This window comes from Pantherophis guttatus, chromosome 5 (genome assembly GCF_059756535.1).
Source record: "Pantherophis guttatus breed Tessera chromosome 5, ASM5975653v1, whole genome shotgun sequence".
Lineage (NCBI taxonomy): Eukaryota > Metazoa > Chordata > Lepidosauria > Squamata > Colubridae > Pantherophis > Pantherophis guttatus.
In genome coordinates, this window is record NC_142067.1 from 16,366,503 (window position 1) to 16,388,914 (window position 22,412).

Genomic DNA, 22,412 nt, shown 5'->3' on the forward strand with positions numbered 1-22,412 from the left:
TCAACAACCTTTGCAACCGTTGTTTCCATCGCCAAACATGGAAGTTTTCCCTGAGGCGTTATCGACTCACTGCATGGAGCCGGTGGACCTCTCGTGCACTGCCACTCTCCCTCGACGGTCTCAGCCGGAGGCAACCTTTACTCCCACGGCGGCAGGCTTGCGCGCCACGGAGGCAGCTCCTCCACCTTCTCAGTATGATATTCAGCGGATCATCTCTGACACGGTTACCAGGACACTGGCAGCGACTTCTCAACAGGCTGCACCATATGGAGCCTGGCCTCAGCCACGTTTTCCTCCTCCTCCTCTGGCCCGGGACCCTCAACAGGTCCCTACCCAGTATCAGGCTATGACGCATGGGTCCGAGCTGTATCTGGACCATGGTCACCACGAGGAGTCGTCTTCGGAGGAGGGAGAGTGCGACCCGTCGGATATGGACTTATCTGATGATGCAGATATGCCACCCGAAAAGCCAGCCTTCTCTGGGCTCTTTAGACCCTCGTTATTCAAATCGCTCTTGCGCAAGGCCAAGTTGGCCACAAATATGGCTGACCCAGTCTCTCAAGTTGATCAGCCCAGTACCTCTCAACAACATGAGGCCTTGTTTACGGCGCCTAAGGCGCAAGCGGACTTTATTCCGTGTCCACAGCTATTTTCTGAGGTGGTCCAACGATCCTGGTCCACGCCTTCCTCCTTGCCCGCTCCTTCGGGGCTAGACAAAAAACTTTATTGTTCGGCGCCTAGTCTCCAAGATCTCCTTCAGTTACCAACTGTTGACGCGCCAGTGGCCAATCTGACGGCTTCCTCTGTAATCTCCAACGACGTCGCCGACGGTTTGCGCTCAGAGGACCGAAAAGCTGAGTTTAACTTCCGACGTACGCACAATGCGGCCGCATGGGCGGTTAGGGCAGCCACCTCTGCTTCCTTCTTCAGCCGTGCCTGCCTAATTTGGCTCCGTCAACTCCACGAGCGCCTTCCCCCTGCGGATTCACGCCTCCGCCAAGATGTCAACAAACTGGTGGCGGCTACCGAATATACAGCAGACGCCTCGCTCAACGCCGCGAAGTTTGCTTCGCGCGCCCTGGTGTCGTCCGTCACATCTCGCCGTTTATTATGGCTTAAAAATTGGAGAGCTGATGCCAAGTCTAGGTGGCGCCTCGCTTCAACTCCATATAAGGGGTCCCGTCTTTTTGGAGAAGCCTTAGACCCCATCCTTGTCGAGGACAAGGATAAACGGAAGGTGATGCCATCATCGTATAAGAGGGCAGACCGTAGACCTTCGTCCTACTTCACCAGGCAGCCCTTTCGGAACGACTCCGGTCCCTCGGGATCCTTCTCCTCAAGGCCCTATTCTCAAGGTTTCGACCGTTCCCTCGATAGATCATCCTTCAGGGACCGTGGTCGGAAGGCCCCAGCACCCAAACGACCATTTCGAGGTACGGGATCCCGTACCTTTCGAAGAGGGAAGTGACTACATCCATCTTCCCATTGGCGGCCGTCTGGCTCATTTTCTTCCCCAGTGGGAGATCTCGACGTCGGACGCCTGGGTGCTCCAGACAATTCGTCTGGGACTTACTCTGGAGTTTCGTTCAAGACCTCCCTCTCACTTCGTACAATGCCCTATTTCCCCCAACTTGGACAAGCGCCAGCTAATGGAGGCAGAGATCCATCACCTGCTTCAAATTCAAGCCATCGAACCGGTCCCCCACCATCATCGCGGGACCGGCTTCTATTCAATTTTCTTCCTGGTCCCCAAATCATCCGGGGGTCACAGGGGCATCCTAGACCTCAAGAGGCTGAACGAATTTATAGTATATCATCAGTTCAAAATGGAGTCCCTTCGATCAATTTTGGCTTCCATTCGACCATCGGACTGGATGACCTCGATCGATTTGAAGGAAGCGTACCTCCACGTTCCCATACGGCTGTCCCATCGTCGCTTCCTACGCTTTGCCTACAACAACAGGCATTACCAATACAGAGCAATGCCCTTCGGCCTCTCCTCCGCCCCAAGGACCTTTACAAAGCTCCTGGCAGCAGTGGCGGCCCATCTACGTCAACATCCGATCCGCCTCCACTGCTACTTGGACGATATCCTAGTGCTCTCCCCTTCTCCGGCCCGAGCATCCCGAGACCTAGCAGTGCTGTGTCGCTGCCTTCGTCATCATGGCTTCTCCCTCAACATCCCGAAGAGCCAATTGCAGCCCACTACTTGCATTCTCCATCTCGGGACATTAATAGACTCTGTAAGGGGCCAGGTGTTCCTGTCAACGGACCGGTGTTCCAGTCTCCAGTTATTAACATCCCAGGTCCTCTCCTCTCGGAAGGTGCCCTTGCTGCTCCTGTCCCGCCTGCTCGGCAAAATGATTTCCTGCCTGTCTGTCGTCCCTTGGGCGAGGTTCCATTCACGCCAGCTCCAGTGGTTCCTCCTCCCCTTTCAGAGAGCCAGGAGAAGCAACTCTCCCACACAAGTTTTCCTCCCGCCAGAGGTCTCAAGGTCTCTCCTCTGGTGGTCCTCCCAGAGCCTACATCAGGGCAGCTACTTCCAGAATCTACAGCGCCTGGTAGTGACAACGGACGCCAGCCTGACGGGATGGGGAGGTCATCTTTTATCCCACGTTGCCCAGGGAACGTGGTCAGCAGAGGAGAGCCTCAACGGGATCAATTGGTTGGAACTCCGTGCGATCCGCCTCTCCCTCCAACGGTTCCAACGGATTGTGTCGGGGCACCATGTCCTGATACGCACGGACAATGTAACCGCAAAGGCGCACGTGAACCGCCAGGGGGGGACTCGCTCGGGTCCATTGATGGAGGAAACGACCCTACTGCTGATCTGGGCGGAAAAGCACGTCCTATCCCTTGTGGCGGAGCACATTGCCGGGACCGCGAACATCACAGCGGACTGGCTCAGCAGACAACACTTGGATCACGCCGAGTGGCGACTTCACCCAGATCTGTTCACCGAGATCGTCTGCAGATTCGGCACGCCTCTAATCGATCTATTTGCCAGCCGCGACAACACTCACCTACCCAGGTTCTTCACCCGGTACCAGTGCCCTCAGGCGGAGGGAGTCGACGCCCTCGCATCTCCCTGGCCCAGGGGTCTCCTCTATGCCTTTCCCCCTCTACCGCTCCTTCCTCGTCTGATCCGCAGGATAATAGCAGAGAGGGCAGACGTCGTTCTGGTCGCACCCCACTGGCCTCGGAGGTCCTGGTTTGCGGATCTGGTGGACCTGTCGGTGGCACGGCCGTGGAGGATTCCAGGGGACAGGATCGTTCTCAGCCAGGGGGTCATTCTGCACCCAGACCCGCAGTGGTTGCAGTTGACCGCCTGGCGCTTGAACGGATCTTGCTAAGGCGAGCCAACGTGCCTAGCAATGCGATCCCCACGATTCAGGCGTCAAGACGGCCGTCAACATGCCGCATTTATAACGCAACCTGGAACTCTTTCTGCTCCTGGTGTGCTAAATTCCACCTGGATCCAACGTCTGCTTCTGTCCCCGAAGTGCTGGGATTCCTTCAGCGGGGCATGGACAAGCACCTTGCGCCTAACACTCTTCGTCGCCAAGTTGCTGCACTTAGTACGGTCCTTTCGACTTCTGCAAAGCTTCCTCTCTCCCAGGACCCGACGATTCGCGACTTTCTGCGAGGGGCATCCAACCTGCGCCCCCCTGTTATACATCGATACCCGACCTGGGATTTGACTCTGGTCCTTCAGGCCCTCATGCACCCTCCATTTGAGCCTCTCGCCTCAATCAGCCTCCGCTTTCTGACTCTTAAGGTGGCTTTTCTGGTCGCGATTACTTCGGCTCGCCGTGTATCCGAACTAGCTGCACTGTCTGTGAGAAGCGACCTTTGTATCTTCCACGCAAATCGCGTGGTATTAAGACTAGACCCCTCATTTCTGCCTAAAGTAAATTCCACATTCCATCGAGCCCAGGAATTGATCCTTCCGGACTTCTGCCCCGATCCTCGACATCCTCGGGAAGCAGACTGGCACCTCTTAGATGTCCGACGGGCCCTGCGCCGATATATTAAGCGGACTGAGCATTTCCGGAAATCTGAATCGCTCTTCATTTCCTTTCTGCCCGCTTCCATGGGCCGGAAGGTTTCTTCCACGACAATTGGGAGATGGATTAAATCCTGCATCTCTCGGGCTTATTCGGCTCGGAACAAACCGGTTCCGCAGAGAATTCTTCCACACTCCACCAGGAGCGCCGCCACTACGGCCGCCTGGGCCACTAATGCCTCCATTCCCGACATATGCAGGGCGGCTACCTGGTCATCCTTGAACCCCTTCATCAGGCACTACAAGGTGGATTCCTTTGCCTCGGCGGAGGCATCCTTCGGCCGCCGGGTGCTCCAAGCTGTATGCAACTCTTCAGACGACGTACAGCAGCCGGGTTCCCTCCCTGTATGAACTTGCTTGGGTAAATCCCGAAGCTTTGGATTCTCCAAGCTGCGCGTTGGAGAACGGACGTTGCTTACCTGAACGTCCCTTCTCGACGCGCAGCTGGAGAATCCAACCCACCCAGCTGGCTGCTGGACATTCCTTCCTGACGCTCTACTGCTCCTTACTTCGTGAACAAAACTGGGACTCTGTTGAGCAAGTGGGCGTGTCTGAAGAGAAATCTCTTAAAGGAACACACTCAGTGTAGGCTATCAACTACTGAACAACCCGAAGCTTTGGATTCTCCAGCTGCGCGTCGAGAAGGGACGTTCAGGTAAGCAACGTCCGTTTCTTTTATGACCCAAGATATTTAAGCTCTGGATTTAATATGTTTTCCTTCATGTTGTCTTTGACAAGAAGCTATTGAAAGAAGATTAATGAATTTAAAAGAAGTAATATACAATGATTACTTGTCAGATGAAAGTTAGGCCACCTCATGTCACTTAATTTAGGGTTGAAAGACAGGGATACACAAAGACATGTTTAGATTTGAAAAATATTTTTGAAACATAACAGAATAGCAGAGTCGGAAGGGCCCTTCTCAAACAATTTTTGTTTCAAACAATTAAAACATCAGTTTTAAGTATTTGAAACAAAACTACTAATGGTTCATTGTGGAATATTGATGTCATTTTTAGTAATTATTCAGATTAGTAGCGGTGCTTGGTCTAGTATTTGTCTCATTATTTTTTTCAGCTGTTAGAACAGGAGAGTATAACAGCAAGTAGAAAAATCACCAGATTATTCCTATTTCCTGTTATTCATTGTCAGACTCTCAAGCTAAACATTTCATAGCCCACTGAGGATTCTAGAATGTTGCCCACAGACGCACCCACTCATTCCAAAAAGGGGGAGGGAGTGTTGGGTAGGGTATGACTGTCAGAAGTCTTTAACTTCTTTATTATTTTTGTTGGGCTTTGCAATTTTTTTTAACGATTTATTCCTCAAGAACATTATCATCCTCCACTCCTTATAAATACCCTTCAGTCTGGTTCCTCAGGAATGCATTTCCATCATCCATAGGGTGAAAAACCAACATTTATTCTAAGTATGATCTATTCTAGCATGATGTCATCCAGTTGTTTTGCAAATACGCTTCACCCTCCCTGATCATTGGCTGTTTTGAGACTGGAAATCCAACATACAGGTAGTCCTTGACTTACAACAGTTCATTTAGTGACTGTTCAGAGTTACCAAGGCACCAAAAAAAGTGACTTACGACCATTTTTTACACTCACAACCATTGCAGCATGGCCAGGCATTCAAAATTCAGACATTTGGCGACTGACTCATATTTATGACGGTTGCAGTGTTCCGGGGTCATGTGATCACCTTTTGGGACCTTCTCACAAGCAAAGGCAATGGAGAAGCCAGATTCATTTAACAACCGGGTTACTAACTTAACAACTATGGTGATTCACTTAAGAAATGCAGCCAAAAAGATCATAAAATGAGGAAAAACTCAGTTAACAACTATCTCGCTTATCAGAAATGTTGGGCTCAATTGTGGTCATAAGTCAAGGACTACCTCTACCTAGTAAGTACCATAATAGAAAAGACTGGTTTATACCATGCTTTTCAGTGCATTGAACACCAAAATTGTCCTCCGTATTTTCCAGAAGTTCTCTAAGGTTGCTAAAGGTTTTTTTTTTGTGATTAAAGGAATAGGCAGAATCTCAATAGGCAGTTACCCAAAGTCAAAGGAACTTAATTGCATATAAGTCCTCTGGATGTCTGTTGAATGATCTTACTAAAGTACTATTGATTCAATGGGAATTGTAGAAGTATCTGTCTTTGGCTTGGGACCAGTAAAAATGCCCTATGTATTACTTACTTCTCTGAAATCTTTGCTTTATAAATTTGACTGTGCAATAAATGGTTTCTAGACTGTCATTTTATCTATATTTTATCGATTATCCATATTTCACTGGCTAAATTTTAGATGTGGATTGTAGAATTCATGTACATTCATGAGGGATCATGTATTTCTGTTTAACTTCTTTCTTTATAATCCTTTCCATTATACTTCTGAATCTGATAATGATAATCGATCATTATTTACATTTAATAGATAGATAGATACCGTGTATCCCCGAAAATAAGCCCTCCCCCCAAAATAAGCCCTCCCCCAAAAATAAACCCTTCCCCGAAAATAAGCCCTCCCCGAAAATATTTAACCTCATGCGCAGCTGTTCCCTGTCATTTCCTCTGGTTAGGATTAGGGAGACAAAGCTGGAAATCAGGTAAGACGGCAAGAGGAGCCATCTTGCTCCATGCACCCCAAAATAATAAGACTTCCCCGAAAATAAGGCCAAGCGCTTACTTCAGGGTTCAAAAAAATATAAGACAGGGTCTTATTTTCGGGGAAACACGGTAGGTAGGTAGGTAGGTAGGTAGGTAGGTAGGTAGGTAGGTAGATAGAAAGAAAGAAAGAAAGAAAGATAGATAGATGATAGACAGACAGACAGACAGACAGACAGACAGACAGATAGATAGCACATGATTACAAAATGATCCTCTACTCACTTTTAACTCAATCTAGATTTCTATAGTACTTTTTCTTGTTCTTTTTCATAAGAGGAATGTATTTTGTCTAACAATTAATTTGAGTTTGATCTAACTGACTCCATTCTTTAACATAATCATTTATGTTCTGGATCAGAGAAAATACTAAATAAAACTAAGATACATCAGAAGCAACCCCTCCCTTCCCAAAACTAAGAACTATTTATTGCTCTTGGGTTTTTTTTAAGGATAGTTCTCAGACCAAATAATTCATCATGTCTGAAACCAAGAGTGAGTTTTCTGTAGCAGCTCTGTGATTAGATCATTGAATTTCCTCCCATGGAAATATGAATCTCAGATGATTGTATACTTTGCAGTGCATAGATTTTCATGCTGATCTATCTATTCCTGTAGATTTTTTTTTATTTGAAAAAAAAAAGAAACAATTTGCATCTCCTAATCCAGTAGAATACCTAACCATGAGAATTTATCGTGTACTTACTTTTTATAGGATATATTGAGTCAATATGGAGCTTCTGTTCCAGAAGACTTTCCTGATGCAATTATAACAATACTAATAGCATAAATTGTATATTTTTACAATCATTTTATGTTTCAATTTTAGGCAGACACCCAGATTGACAGAGAACATCAAAATTTTTATGACGCATCATTAGAATACGTCTTCAAAATCCAAGAAGTGCAAGAGAGAAAGAAGTTTGAATTTGTTGAGCCTGTAAGTTTTAATAATGCTATTTGATATAAACAAAATATCTCTAAATCATGGGTGTCAAACTCACGTCATCACGGCGTCGTCACGTGACGTATTGGGACTTTTTTCCCCTTCATTAAACCAGGCGTGGCCAGTGTGTGTGACGCATCCGGCCTGCAGGCCGGGAGTTTGACAGGGCCCTGCTCTAAATAGAGACCAAGATAGAAAAAATTACTGGGTTTGACTGACAATGCTACTTTTCCATAACATCCATTCAAACATCCTATTCTCAAAATATTTTCATATTTATTTATCTCGCAGTAAACCTATTTTTATTAATTCTGGAATCTCTGTAAACAGTACAGATAAGATTGGATTGGTCTCTCCTGCCAGCAGACTGGCTTCCATAGGAAGAGGAGTGATTTTCTACATAGAAGCGGTTTCCATGTAGAAAATCACTCCTCTTCCTACATGGAAACCAGGAGTGAAATTCAGCAGGTTCTGAAGAACTGGTAGCGGAAATTTTGAGTAGTTTGGAAAACCGGCAAATACCACCTCTGGCTGGTCCCAGAGTGGGGTGGGAATGGAGATTTTGCAATATCTTTCCCTCAGGAGTGGGGAGGGAATGGGAATTTTGCAGTATCCTTCCCCTGCCACGCCCACAGAACCAGTAGTAAAAAAATTTGAATTCCACCACTGATGGAAATCACTTCTGGACTTTGTACTTTAGGTGAGAAAAAATGAAACTTTTTTACCAATTAGATTTATTGTTATAGAAATGGCTAGTATATATTACTATGGAAAAGTAAAAAGTTGAGGTTTGATGTTGATACTTTATTCTATTGCAACAGAGACACAGAAGTCAACACTTTTTTTTCTTCCTTCCTCCCTTTTCTTTCCCCTTTTCCTCCCCACTGTATCTTATTATTTGTATTTTTGTAGTTTATTTTATAATTTAATTTTTAAAAAAATTAAAAAGGAAAAGGAGTGATTTCCCTCCACCAGGCCCTTTTTTCCCCTCCCCATATGCCTTCAAAAATCTGAAATGGAAAATCAAGAGAGGAGTAGAACTGTCCTGTTGTGTAAGGATCACTTTGAGTAAGCGGAAATCTTGTCATATTAGATTGTATTGTGCTCCTTATTTGCTTTTTTTTTATTCTTAGCATTCTGTATTTCATGATACAGGGTTCCTTGGCAGAAAAATGACAGGCATCATCACGAATTTGATTCGTTTTGTTTTAATACCAAGCCATGTTTAATGCCAAGCACAGTGCAAGTTTGTTTTAAATTTAAATTTAAACTGTCTGATCACAAAACTTTGTTGGTTTTTTTTCCAAACTATAGTTCAGGGGTGTCAAACTCAAGGCTCATGGGCCGGATCCGGCCCATGGGGTGCTTAGATCTGGCCTTCGAGTCCACTCTGGAAACAGTGAAGGACCAGCCCGGGATGCCTCTGCCTCAGGAGGGCATGTGGCCCTCCTGAGCTCCGTTTTCACCAGCAGAGCGCTCGGGCTGCCACAGGCACCGCCAACATGAGTAACATCAAGCTGGCCACACCCACCCTGGCCATGCCCACCCAGCCCCCTGAGGTCAAACACAACCCTAATGCGGCCCTCAATGAAATTGAGTTTGACACCCCTGTTATATTTCAACAAATTATGCTTCAACCACATGATGAACATTGACGGGAACTGTATATGTCTAGTCTAACGATAAGGTCTATAGGTGATAGGATATCAGTCTTCCAATATTTGAAGGGCTGTCACGGAGAAGAGGGGTCAACCTGTTCTCCAAAGCACTTGAGGGCAGGACAGGAAGTAACGGATGGAAGCTTATCAAGGGAGCTCCAACCTAGAACTAAAGAGATATTCCTAATACTGAGAATAATAAGTCAGTGGGATGGCTTGCCTCTGGAAGTTATGAGTGCTTCATCACTGGAGAATTTTATGAAGAGTTGGACAGCCATTTGTCCAGAATGGTATAAAGTCTCCTCTTGAGCAGGGAGTTGGACTAGAAGACCTCCAAGGTTTGAATTTCTTGAGCCTGTAAATTTTAATAATGCTATTTACTATAATGCTATTTACTTCTACATACAGACCAAAATAGAAATAATTCATAGGATTGACTGACTATGCTCCTTTTCCATAATATTCAACTTCCAACTCTGTTATTCTATATTCCTAAATGTGGATTGTAACATCACAATTGAGCCAAAGCTGACTAGCGGTCAAGCTACCTACTGGTTACCTTAATAAGGACCTCCTACTGAAATTCTGAAGAGTCTTAGGATTCCTAGTGGATGCAGTTTTTAATCACCAGAATTGTATCCACCCAAGGAATGCAAATCAAGTAAAATATATTAGTCAATTAAGGAAGTGAATTTTTCCTGTAAAAAACTGAAAGTCTAAACTAAGTCATGGTTTAAACGTTCACAGAAAGGTTTTCTCATCCACTGTGGAATAAAATTGCAGATGGCTTGCCATCTATCTGTGTGACATTTTAATGGCAGTGCTGTTTGTGCAACTAGAATTTCATAATGTAAAAATTGGCTAAAATGCTTGCCAGAGAGCACTAATCTTCAGGTTTCAATAAATCTATTTGACCTTTTATTTAAGAATAATAATTAAAAAAAGAGTATGGAAAGTATTTATAAAAGTGGAACTATTATGCTTCAACCCTGTTCTTTTAGCACAGTCAAATAATTTCTAAATAGATTTGACCAAAGTCAGATTGTAGGATGCATAATGTAGATAAAAATTGAACTCTGAAAGAGAATATATCTCTCTCAGGGATGAAATGTAGAGTCCTTGGTGGTTTCTGAGCCTGGTTGTTTTTTACCCAACTAGGTAACATCATCAGTGCTAGTGAGTACAAGTAGGTCTTCAACTTACAACAGTTCACTGTTCGAAGTTATAACAGCACTGAAAAAAAGTGACTTATGACCATTTTTCACACTTACAACTGTTGTACCATCCGTATAGTTATGTGATCAAAATTCAGATGCTTGGCAACTGACTCATATTTATGACAGATGCAGATGAACATTTTTTGCGACCTTCTAACAAGCAAAGTCAATGGGGAAGCCAGATTCACTTAACAGCCGTGTTACTAACTTAGCAACTATGGCAAGAAAGGTCATAAAATAGGACGTGTCTCAGTTAGCAATGGAAATGTTGGGCTCAATTTTGGTCGTAAGTCGAGGACTACCTGTATAAGCAAACCCCACATGAAATAACTGAGAGCAAACCGCCAAGCTTAGAGAACATCAGGACTCCACAAATTGAATTCTGATCTTCCTCTGGTTGATTCTTTTCAGAGCAGTCTCGATGTAGCAAAATACATAAACTTATTTATGGCTTAGGACCTGGGTACCTATGAGACCGTCTTTTGCCACCAATAGCCTCCCACCGACCAGTTCGTTCTCACAGGGAGGGACTACTCAGGGTACCGTCAGTCAGATTATGCCGACTGGCGACTCCCAAGGGGAGGGCCTTCTCTGTGAGGGCTCCAACCCTTTGGAATGAACTGCCCCCTGAGATACGAAATATCCCTGATCTCTGTGCTTTCCTCCGTGCCCTCAAAACCCTGATGTTCCAACAAGCGGGGCTAAACATATGAACATGTGAATGTTTTTAAAATGTTATCTAATTTTAGGTTCTATTTAATTGGGCCAAACTATGTTATAATAATAATTTTAATTAGCAATTTTATGATGTTTGTGTATCTATATTTTTCTTGACTGTACACTGCCTTGAGTCCTACGGGAGAAAGGCGGTATAGAAATATAATAAATAAACAAACAAACAAACAAACAAACAAACAAACTGAAACCGTAAAATTTATGGCTTCAATGGCTGCATTGATAGCCCAGGTCCAGAGGATATGGGTTTGATGAGCACAATAAGGGCAGCAATTACCAGTCTTCCTTACAAGAAACAGAAACAAGAAGCTATCTGCAAACATTAATTGCACAACAGCCAGTGATACAATTTCGTCCTATAACCACTTTCAAGAGATCTCTAACTATGGATGAGGATGTGTACTTAACCACTTTAGCTGATGTCTGACGATAAGTCTCTTTATAAACAGTTCTGTTTTATTAAGTAGAGCCACAAAAGATTACGAGCCGTCTCGCCTGTAACTATGCATCCCCTGATCGTTGCAATCGTATAAAATTGCACTTTTGAAAAACCTTGGATTTGAGCTAATAAGTAATTAATGTGGTAATTAATCTATAGTGGCTCGTTTGCAACTTGGTACTGCAACTGTGCAGTGATGAACATGCTTAATGTTTTGTTGGAGATAATTATATGCAGATCCACAAACGTTAACCTTTCTCTGAATCCCTAAATTAACTAGTTCAATAAATCAAAGTTTTAACACAGCTCGAGCCATGAGTGTGCTGAGCAGCTTTTAAGGCTCCAGCCAACAAAACATAGTATCTGAAAACCTCAAATAGTCTTGTATTTATTTTTATGTAGTGTTGTCGACCCTGAGATTGTTTGGTCATCTCATTCTCACAGGAAGACGATTTTGGTAGGAATTTGACCTCTAACCTTCAGTTCGTCAGCCAAGCACTTATTATCTTCCTTAGTTCCTTTTCTTTTAAAAAAAAAAAAAAACAGGGAAGAGAGAGAAAGAGAAAAAGTAACAGCTACCACAAAGTAAATTTGAACTATCAAGTTTTAAACCAATGTGGTTAGTAAGTAATCTGGTAAAACAGGAGAGGCAAGTGACTTGATACCCATCACTTTGTCAATAAAAAGTGGAATAGTTATCAAGAGTTACTTGGTATTGGTCTGTGCATATGTTTTTTAGAAAGGATAGTCTTAAAAATTCAGTTTGTCTGCCAAGAAATAAAATTTATTTGAGATGGTTTTGCTGAAGCTTGGGTGGCTCTTAAAGTGGTGGCTGTTTCTCCAGCAGCGCGCCTAGAAGGGACGTTCAGGTAAGCAATGTCCATTCTCCAGATGTTTGGACTTTAACTCTCAGTTCCTTAGCCAGCATGGCTATTACAGTGGAATTGAAGCATTTGAGGAGTTGAAAATCCAAAATTTGAAGACTAAAAAGGGGGAAACCCAACTATGTAATAGTTGGGAACAAACAGCTCCTTTACGAGCTATGGACTTCAACTCCACGGCTGGCTCAGGAATTCTGGGAGTTGAAGTCTACAGGCCCTAAAGGAACCATACTTGCCCACCCCTGTAATAGGTGTTCTGGTATGGGAAGCTGATATCTTTTTTTTTTTCCCCTGAAAGCTGCCCTGCTCTGTTCATAGGTCTCAGGGAAGCATTCCTACTATTCCTAGGACCTAAACTTACTCCTTTAAAATGTGAAGTTGGTAGAAAACATTGTTTAAATGCTCTACAAGTTGTTTGTAGATGTGGGAGCCACCTTGGCCTATATAGCAACTAGGGTTGTCTGCAGAGGTGGGATTCACATAATTTACCTACCAGTTCGCCCAGCACCAAAAATGTGAGTGCGCACGCGTGCGCCTGGTCTTCCGTGCATGCGTTTTGCTCGAGCATGCACCTTCCGCGCATTCGCCCAGCCTCAAAAATGTGCCTAAATGGACAGCATAGGGGCCCATCCATGATTTCCGCTACTGATTCATCCGAACCTGTCCGAACCGCTGAATACCACCTCTGGTTATCTGTCCAAGAATGCTACTTGAACCCCCAAGAAGACTTCAAACAATGTAAGGAAAAGGATGCTGACCTGCAACCATGTATTTGAGTTGATGTTGCCATTAAAAAAAATTGTTCAGACATTCTTTTCACTGAACATAGGCACTTTCTCCACAGTTTCTTGAACTAATACAGCTAGCAATAAAACAGATTACAAAATGCCAAGTTTTGATTCTCTGCGTTGGGATAGAAGGTAGGGTGTAGCATAATGACTCTTCGAAGAAGCATGATTACAGGGAGATAATATGTTCTTTTTCATTTCTGTGCACCTCATAAATGGATGAGTTATTTAGAGATGCAAGGGCAGGTAGTATCAGAATAAGTGAAGAATGAACTGGCTTGTGGAAATCAGTTTATACTCTGGCCTAAATACCAATTTATAGTGCTTTGTGAAGGCTGAAGGTGGGATCATGGAACTGATCTTCAGATAACTAGCAGTAGCATCTCTTTGAGGAAAATGGCAGCTGTCCCAACAATGCAAATGAAGTGAAAGTAGATCCTTTTAGGTTATGGAAGCCATAAAATGTAATAAGCGAAACCTAGGGTGACAATTAAACTAGCTAGCACAGTGATGGCTAACCTTTTTGTCGTCGCATGCCAAAAGCACGCGCGTGCACAACAGCACCCATAACGCAATGCGCCCCCCCATGCATGCAACCCCCTGCACTTCCCTCGTGCATGTGCACACAACTCCCCCACAGTCCCCCTGTACCCCGTTTTGGGTCTAGTATGCCTCCCTGCAGCCTCTGGGGAGCAAAAACAGGCTGCGGGGGGACCGCGCCGCACCACCCCCTGCACCCCATTTTGGGCCTAGTAGGCCTCCCTGCACTTATAGCCCATAATGCAATGCGCGCGCAACCCCCCTGTGCGTGCCCCACCCAGCTGCGCATGCGCACGCATCTCCTGCGTGTGCCCCGCCCCCTTGCATGCTCGGCAGAGACCCAAAAATAAGCTGTCCAGTGGGAGGCACACGCATGCGCAGTGAAGCTAACCTAGGGTGACAGCTCGCGTGCCCGCAGAGAGGGCTCTGCATGCCACCTGTGGTACACATGCCATAGGTTCGCCATCACGGAGCTAGCAGTACGTTGATCTAATAGAGAGGTATTCTACATTTGATGGAGAATAACATATGATCACCGGAGGTTTTCAAGAAAAGATTGGACAACCATTTTTCTGGAATAGTATAAGGCAGTGATGGCTAACCTTTTTGCCGTCGTGTGCCAAAAGCGGGGGTAGTGCGGGGGATTGTGCATGCACATGCCCACACCCATAATTCAATGCGCCCCATCCCCCCACGCATGAGCATATGACCCCCCCACTCTCCCCCCCGCTTTTGGCACGTGATGGCATGGTGGGCCCGGTAGACCCATTTTTTTGCCCTCCTCAGGGTCCAGAGACTTTCTAGGAGCCTGGGGAGGGCGAAAACAGCCTTCCCCACTCCCCCGGAGGCCCTCCGGAAGCCCAGAAACAGCCTGTTTCCCGACTTCCGGTGGGCCAGGAAGGCCCAAAAATCAGCTGGCCAGCGTGCACATGCGTGCTGGACTGAGGTAGGGCAACGCTCGCGTGCCCACAGATATGGCTCCGTGTGCCACCTGTGGCACCCGTGCCATAGGTTCGCCATCATGGGTATAAGGTCTCCTGCTCAAGAAGGGAATTGACTGGAAGACTTCCAAGGCCCCTCCCAACCCCGTTATTCTATGTTCTATATTCTAATGGAGTGTGCTTGAAATTTAAAGAAGTCAACGGATATTGGGGGAAGAAAAGAGATAGAATGAATTCCTGGCTAGTAATTTATAGTCACAACCTTTGTCAGAAATAATGTAAAAAGCAGCTTTATCCTTGTGAAAAATAAGGTCTGGCTGGTTCACCTTGAGGGCAGCCAGCTTGCTGACTCTGCCAGCAGACATGACTATCAGCTTTTTAGGGAAACAAAATCATCTGAAATCATAATAGACCAAGGCCATAAATATTTCGGGTTCAGAGACATTAGAAAAATGAATCTACCTGTTCATGGAAAATGATAGCGAGAAATTTTTTGAAAAAGGTGAAGTCAGTTCCTTAGGATAGAGAGACATCAGGAATGAGAAACTGTCTCTGGAGATTATGTGGATCCAGTAAATGTTGGTAGGATAAACATGGTAAACATTTTTATTTGGATGTACTGTACAAGATCATCTCGTGGGTGGCTTCCTGGCCATCACCAATACAGTTGAACATCTGGTGTTATGCTGAAGATGAAGAGACCCTCCACACTCTGAGGCAGTCATCCTAGATATCTAAGTGATTTACCACAAGATCAAATCTGAAGAAGGTCAGATTCTGAGGAATTTTGTAATTAAGTCTGCAACAGATGAAAGAAAACTTAGTGAAGGGCTACTAAGAAATAATTAATGTGATCATCATTCCCTCTCTGACACCTTTTCCTACCGCCTTCTTGAGCAGACATAGAGGGAAAAGAGGACCTGTTCATCCTTAGTTCCAACATCATCCTGCTATACTGCGGGGAACTTCGCTCTGTAACATCTGGCCACGGAAATCCTTTGTACAGTAGATGAATAACCCACAAGATGAGTAACAAGATAAATCTGCAAATACTCCAGTCCTAGATATCAAGTACTAAGTGTACTAGAATTTGTGGATTTTTTTAGAATTGCAAGTTCTATGTTATTTCTGTAGAGATTGTCTCTGACCTGTGCCAAATTTGTCTAATCTGAAGACTATTGCTGTCTTCAAGATTAACATCTTGAAGACTAACATCTCTAGGATGCATAGATAGAAATTTCCAGACATGGAAATGTCTGGTCCTCGACATCAAGATGTGTGATTGGATTTTAAGGGAGAAAAACTGGGTTCCTTAGTACAGGTTTTCCTTGAGTTTAGCCCAAAAAGGAGCATTGAATCTAACTGAGAAGATGCAGTTATGTGGAGGATATCGGTGGAGAATACTTGAAAAAATCAAAATTGATTGGTTCACATCTGTAGCTAGGTCCATTCAACCATGCACCTAAGCAAACATTGGCTGCCAAGGGTAATTAACAGTTACCTGCTTGCTTGCTCTGTTTGGCAAGTTAAAGAGATACTGTTGAATTGAAGAGCTGATATGTAAAAAGGTAGGAATTTTCAAATTAATGCAGAGGCCTAAATAATTTAAAAGGATAATTAGAGTAACAGAGTTGGAAAGGACCTTGGAGGTCTTCTGATCCAACCCCCTACTTAGGCAGGAAACCATACACCACTTCAAACAAATGGTTATCCAATCTCTTCTTAAAAACTGTCAGTGTTGGACCATTCTCAACTTTTGGAGGCAAATTGTTCCACTGATTAATTGTTCTAACTGTTAGGAAATGTCTCCTTAGTTCTAAGTTGCTTCTCTCCTTGATTAATTTCCACCCATTGCTTCTTGTCCTGCCCTCAGGTGCTTTGGAGAATAGCTTGACTCCCTCTTCTTTGTGGCAACCCCTGAGATATTGGGACACTGCTATCATGTCTCCCCTAGTCCTTCTTTTCATTAAACTAGACATACCCAGTTCCAGCAACCATTCTTTATATGTTTTAGCCTCCAGTCCCCATATCATCTTTGTTGCTCTTCTCTGCACTCTTTTCTAGAGTGTCACCACATTGTGTGACCAAAACTGGATGCTGTATTCCAAGTGTGGCCTTACCAAGGTATTATCAAGTGGTATTAACACTTCACGTGATCTTGATTCTTTCCATCTGTTTATGCAGCCTAGAACTGTGTTGACTTTTTTGACAGCTGCAGCACAGTGCTGGCTCATATTTAAATGGTTGTCCACTAGGACTCCAAGAGCCCTCTCACAGTTACTACTATTGATCAAGGTACCACATATACTGTACCCGTGCTTTTTGTGCTCAAATGGGTAACAGCTTGGGTCCTTATTGTGTCAACAAGAAGCCATTCATCCATCAAAAGAAAGCTGTGGGTGCTACAGTGTTATATTCTGCAGCAGGCACCTTTTACTTTTGCAGCAACACAAGAATTATAAAATTTGCTAAAGCAGAGTTAACATTTCTAGGATGGGTTGATAGAAATTTTCCAGACATGGAAATTTCCATCTCAGATCCATGGTTGCATCCAAAACACATCTACTTAGAATATCCTCTTCCCCATTCTTAAATATACAGTCGATGAGATGCTTGATGATAATATTATGCTATATTTCCCAACATCCTTGAGGCCTTAGTTTCAAAAGACAGGCAATACCTTTGGGTAATATTTCCACAGAAAATGCTTGCTTACTTCCGGATTGATTGATTGATTGATTGATTGGCTCTCTTGTCCACAACAGTTGAGAAATTCTTAGGGGGCTGCAGTCATAATAAAATTTCTACACTACAATTACAATTTCAGAAGTACAAATACAACCGTTACTAAGCAGTTTTCACAATTAAGTTACATGAAAAATCCTGAACAGCCATCCAAAAATCCATAAAAATAGATAGCAACATCTGTACATCAAATGCACTTCTAAACAGTTCTGTTTCTGATAATTTCCTGAAGTCTAAAAAGGAGGAAATAAAAAGAAATAATGGCACACATTCATTTAGGCCTGGTAAACTATCTAAATCCATCTGGAGCAGGGATGTCAAACTCAATTTCATTGAGGGCTGCTTAAGGGTTCTGTTTGATTTCAGGGTGTATGGCCAGGATGTGCATGGGCAGCTCAACATCAGTCATGTCAAGGGTGCCTGTGGCGGCCTGAATTCTCTGTCAGCGAAAACAGGCTCCCAAGGTCTGTTTTTGACTGTGACGGCCTCCTGCAACCCTCTGTCAGCAAAAATGGAGCTCAGGAGTTCTATGTGCAGCCCTTACAGGCTCCGTTTTCAGCTGTGACAGACTCCTGCAGCCCTCTGTCAGCAAAAATGGAGCTTGGGAGGGCTACACGTGGCCCTCGCAGGCTTCATTTTCAGCTGTGACAGACTCCTGCAGCCCTCTGTCAGCAAAAATGGAGCTTGGGAGGGCTACATGCGGCCCTCGTAGGCTTCATTTTCAGCTGCGACAACCTCCTGCAGTCCTCTGGCAGTGAAAATGGAGCTCAGGAGGGCCGCATGCAGCCCTCCTGAGCTCCATTTTCATTGGCAGAGGCACTGCGGGCCAGTCCTTCATTGTTTCCAGGGCAGCCCCGTGGGACAGATCTAAGCGCCTCATGGGCTGCATCCAGCCCATGGGCTTTGAGTTTGACACCCCTGATCTGGAGTATTGTTTCCTACCCAAGATGCCATTTTTTTCAATCTTCTCTGTCAACATGCTGGTGAGATGATTCTCCTGTTGCTTCTTCCATCGGGATCAAATATGGCACATGGATCAAAGTAGGGTGGTCTGCATTTTCAAACTTTGCCATCTTTTATTTATGTTTTTCCTCACCCACTTCATTTTAACACTGGATTTTAGAAGCAAAAAGTCGGAGGATGTACTGTGGTAGTTCCTTCAATATGGAGGCAAATTGATTTTTTTATATAACTCCACAAGATTCAGTGGTGGAGCCAAGGTCATAATACGTAACACCCATGGAGTTGTTTCTTTATTGATGCTCAGGGACCCACAATTTTTAAGTTCTTGTTCCCAAAATGTTGCCCAGCTGTAAAATAAAAATGTCTATAAGAAGTCTGTTTTATAAAGGCTTGGCAAGTGGTACATAAGTCAGCACTGCTTCTCTCAAATTCTACAGGTTCGTTCTTACTGGAAGAGTAAATTTTTGCCACATTTCGTGCATATTTTTTTTTAAAGAAAGTTCTAAAAATACAAATAAAAAATGGAAGAAGTCATTGAAGGCAGAAAAAATGTCAAAAGAATGTGGATAAAGCGTGACTCTTTTCTTTCTTTCTTTCTTTCTTTCTTTCTTTCTTTCTTTCTTTCTTTCTTTCTTTCTTTCTTTCTTTCTTTTTTTCTTTCCTTACTTCCTTACTTTTATTGGCCACCCATCTTACCACAGGGGTAAAAGCTTGGAAAAAGTGCTCAGCCAGCCTAAAGAAACTGAAAACATGCAGTAAGCATCTATTGGGTAAATGCAATAAGGGTGCATTTAAATACTTTAAAGTATTTCCTGTTTTAAAGATCGGAATGATGCTATATAACCGTGATGGCAAACCTATGGCACGCGTGCCAGAGGTGGTCCACAACGCCCTCTCTGATGGCACGCACCTCCTGCCAGCCAACTGGTCTTCAGGTCCCTGCCGCGCATGCATGGGGCAGGGGCATGTGTGGGGGTGTGCGGGGGTGGGGCATATGTGAGGGGCCATGTGCGCATGCATGGGGGCAGGCCGTTTGCGGGGGGCAAGCATGCATGTGTAGGGGGGTGCGTGTGAATTCATGGCACATGCATGCATGTGGGCACGCATCATGCGCTGGCGGGCGCATGTGCAGGGGCCACACGCGCATTGCATTTTGGGGGTTTGGGCACGTGCACGCGCTTTGGGCACTCGGTGCAGAAAAGGTTAGCCATCACTGCTATATACCAAAGCAGAAAAAGGCAGTAAGTTGTGGTAGAAGACTAAAGCATGATCAAAGTTAAATTTGATAAATTGCAAACAAAGAGACATTATTTTCTGAACACCTCAAGATCAAGTTATAATAAAGAGAAATAAGTATACAGTTTCTCACAGGAGCATCCTTTTCTAAAATAAATTAATCAGACTCACATGGGTTGGTAATTTCTAGCTCAACGTCTACAGTAAATCTCTGGGCTAGTGTTAAAATGTGGCAATTGATTTAAAATTTGGTAACTAGGATAATGTTCAGAGTAATTTGAAGATATCATATTGCTCATATAATAAAATTTATTCCGCTGTTGATATATCTCTAGAAAAAAGAATGATGGTGCTTACTTTTAAGGACCTAAATTTCTTAGAAGCTAATGTAGAAGTCACATGGAAAAGGCCTGCTTGATGACTCATCAGATATTTACTCAAGTCTTCTACAGATATCTCAAGGTTTTTGAATGTGTTCCCTATAGGTCTGTAGTCATCCAGGTCATTGTTTTCCCAAAGGTGCTTTTTCAGGAGGCAACTGGACTTTCTTGTTTTTTTTCTTTTGAAGAGGTTTCACTTCTCATCCAAGAAGCTTCTTCAGCTCTGACAGGACCCACTTTTCATTCCCCACTGTCCTGTCAGAGCTGAAGAAGCTTCTTGGATGAGAAGTGAAACCTCTTCAAAAGGAAAAAAACAAGGAAGTTCAGTTGCCTCCTGAAAAAGCACCTTTGGGTGTTCCCGATAAGATTTCTGAGGTAGTTCAGGGGTCTCCAACCTTGGCAACTTTAAGACTTGTGGACTTCAACTCCTAGAGTTCCTCAGCCAGCAAAGCTTGAAGTCCATAACTCTTAAAGTTGCCAAGGTTGGAGACCCCTGATCAAGTTGGTCTTGTTTAGACTTGAAATCTAAGTACTTTCTTTCCTGGTTAAGGCATAAATGGGAGATCTTCAAAAAATACATGGGTTGTAAACTAATCTGGGAATTTGAAAAAATATTCCAGAAGAGGCAAATAACAAGCCATTTCTGTGTTGTTGCCAAGAAAACTAAGTAGGTATCTGTGAATTCAACTTAAAAGGCTTTATTTCTTTACTTGAAGTAGTAGCATACTTTGTGGTTTTTATTAAAGTTTAAAAAGGCATAGATTTTCACTTGACTTAACTACTTTAGCTTTTTAAATTCTGTTTTCATTGCTTTTATTCACTTAAGCAATGTAGAAACAAGGGCAGTTCAGTTACACCAAAATATAAGACATAAATTGATTCACTTATTTAACCTACTGGTGTATTCATGAAAACCACAAAAGAGGTTGCAGACTGACATTCAGATAGATCCCATGATAACCAACTAGTGGCTGAATTCATGGCTTAGGTCCAGGGTACCTGCAGGACCATCTCCTGCCTGCCTCCCACCGTCCTGTCCGCTCTCACAGGGCAGCTCTCCTCAGGGTACTGTCGACCAGACAATGTCGTCTGGTGACGTCCAGAAATAGGGCATTCTCTGTGGGCGCCCCTACCTTCTGGAACGAGTTACCCACCAAGCTCCAGATGGTGCCTGATCTCCGTTCCTTCCGTCAAGGCCTGAAGACTTGGGTATTTCAACAAATGGGCTGATTCAGATTCTTGGGTTTTATTATTTATTATTATTTGATTTTAACTGGTTTTAATTCGGATTTTATTATATGTTTTTGCTTGTGTTTGCCTGTGGGAGAAGGGCGGCATATAAATACGTGCAAATAAATAAATAAATTAAATAATAAAATAAAATAAAATAAATAAATAAATTCAAATTAGAGTAAATGTTAGCTAGCTACTTTCCACCCTTTGTCCATTTTCAGGATAGCCCAAGGAGATCCAAAGGTTTTGTTTCTTAATTTCATTTAACTTCAATATTATTTCTAAACCTGGATGCCTTAATTGTGGGTTATTGCAATAAACCAGATTAATACATATTGCATCTGAACTGGAAATTTACATTAGTCTTTGTTGGGTCAAAACCTTTTTTGGGTCAAAAATAGGGGGGGGAGTGGCTTTTGATTTCTTGGTAGGTCTGGAAGGAAATGGGAGAAGTTTGTAAGCTTACTGTTATTCAGTATTAAGATTTGAATGGTGTGATTAAAATCCTGCGGGTTGAAAATTAGATTTTAATTACTGAGATCAGATTAAAAACCGTTAATCCTTTCTCCCAGTCACATTTTGCACACAGATGCTTGTTAAATTACTTTGACTGCAGGGTAATTTTTGAACAAGCAAAATTACCTTCCAAGAAGCAGGTGGAGAAGAGAACTTTGCTTTTTTGTGATTTGAATGATCCTCCTGGAGATGTTCTTCAGGCTCACCCACCCACCCATCCAGAAATGCCTTTTTCTAGTTGCATTTCTAAAGTGGGGCAGAGCAAGACCCTCCTTGGATGCCCTTATCTTCTTTATCCCAACTGTACTTGACTCCATGCCCATTCGCTTGCTTTCTTGCTTGGGGTTTCTCACCACAATTTTTGCACGTGCTTCCTCTTGCTGGGGAAGGGAAGGGAAGGGAAGGGAAGGGAAGGGAAGGGAAGGGAAGGGAAGAAAGAAAGAAGG

General features: G+C 43.8%; 1 protein-coding gene across 3 annotated transcripts in view; it reads left to right on the forward strand.

The window, feature by feature from the left end:
- ARHGAP42 (Rho GTPase activating protein 42) overlaps positions 1-22,412 on the forward strand; it is a 174,733-nt gene that overhangs the window by 104,341 nt on the left and 47,980 nt on the right. For all 3 annotated transcript variants that reach the window (XM_034408886.3, XM_034408895.3, XM_034408904.3), the window contains exon 6: positions 7,578-7,688. In XM_034408886.3, the coding sequence (XP_034264777.2) occupies positions 7,578-7,688 (111 nt within the window). The remainder of the gene's footprint in view (positions 1-7,577; positions 7,689-22,412) is intronic.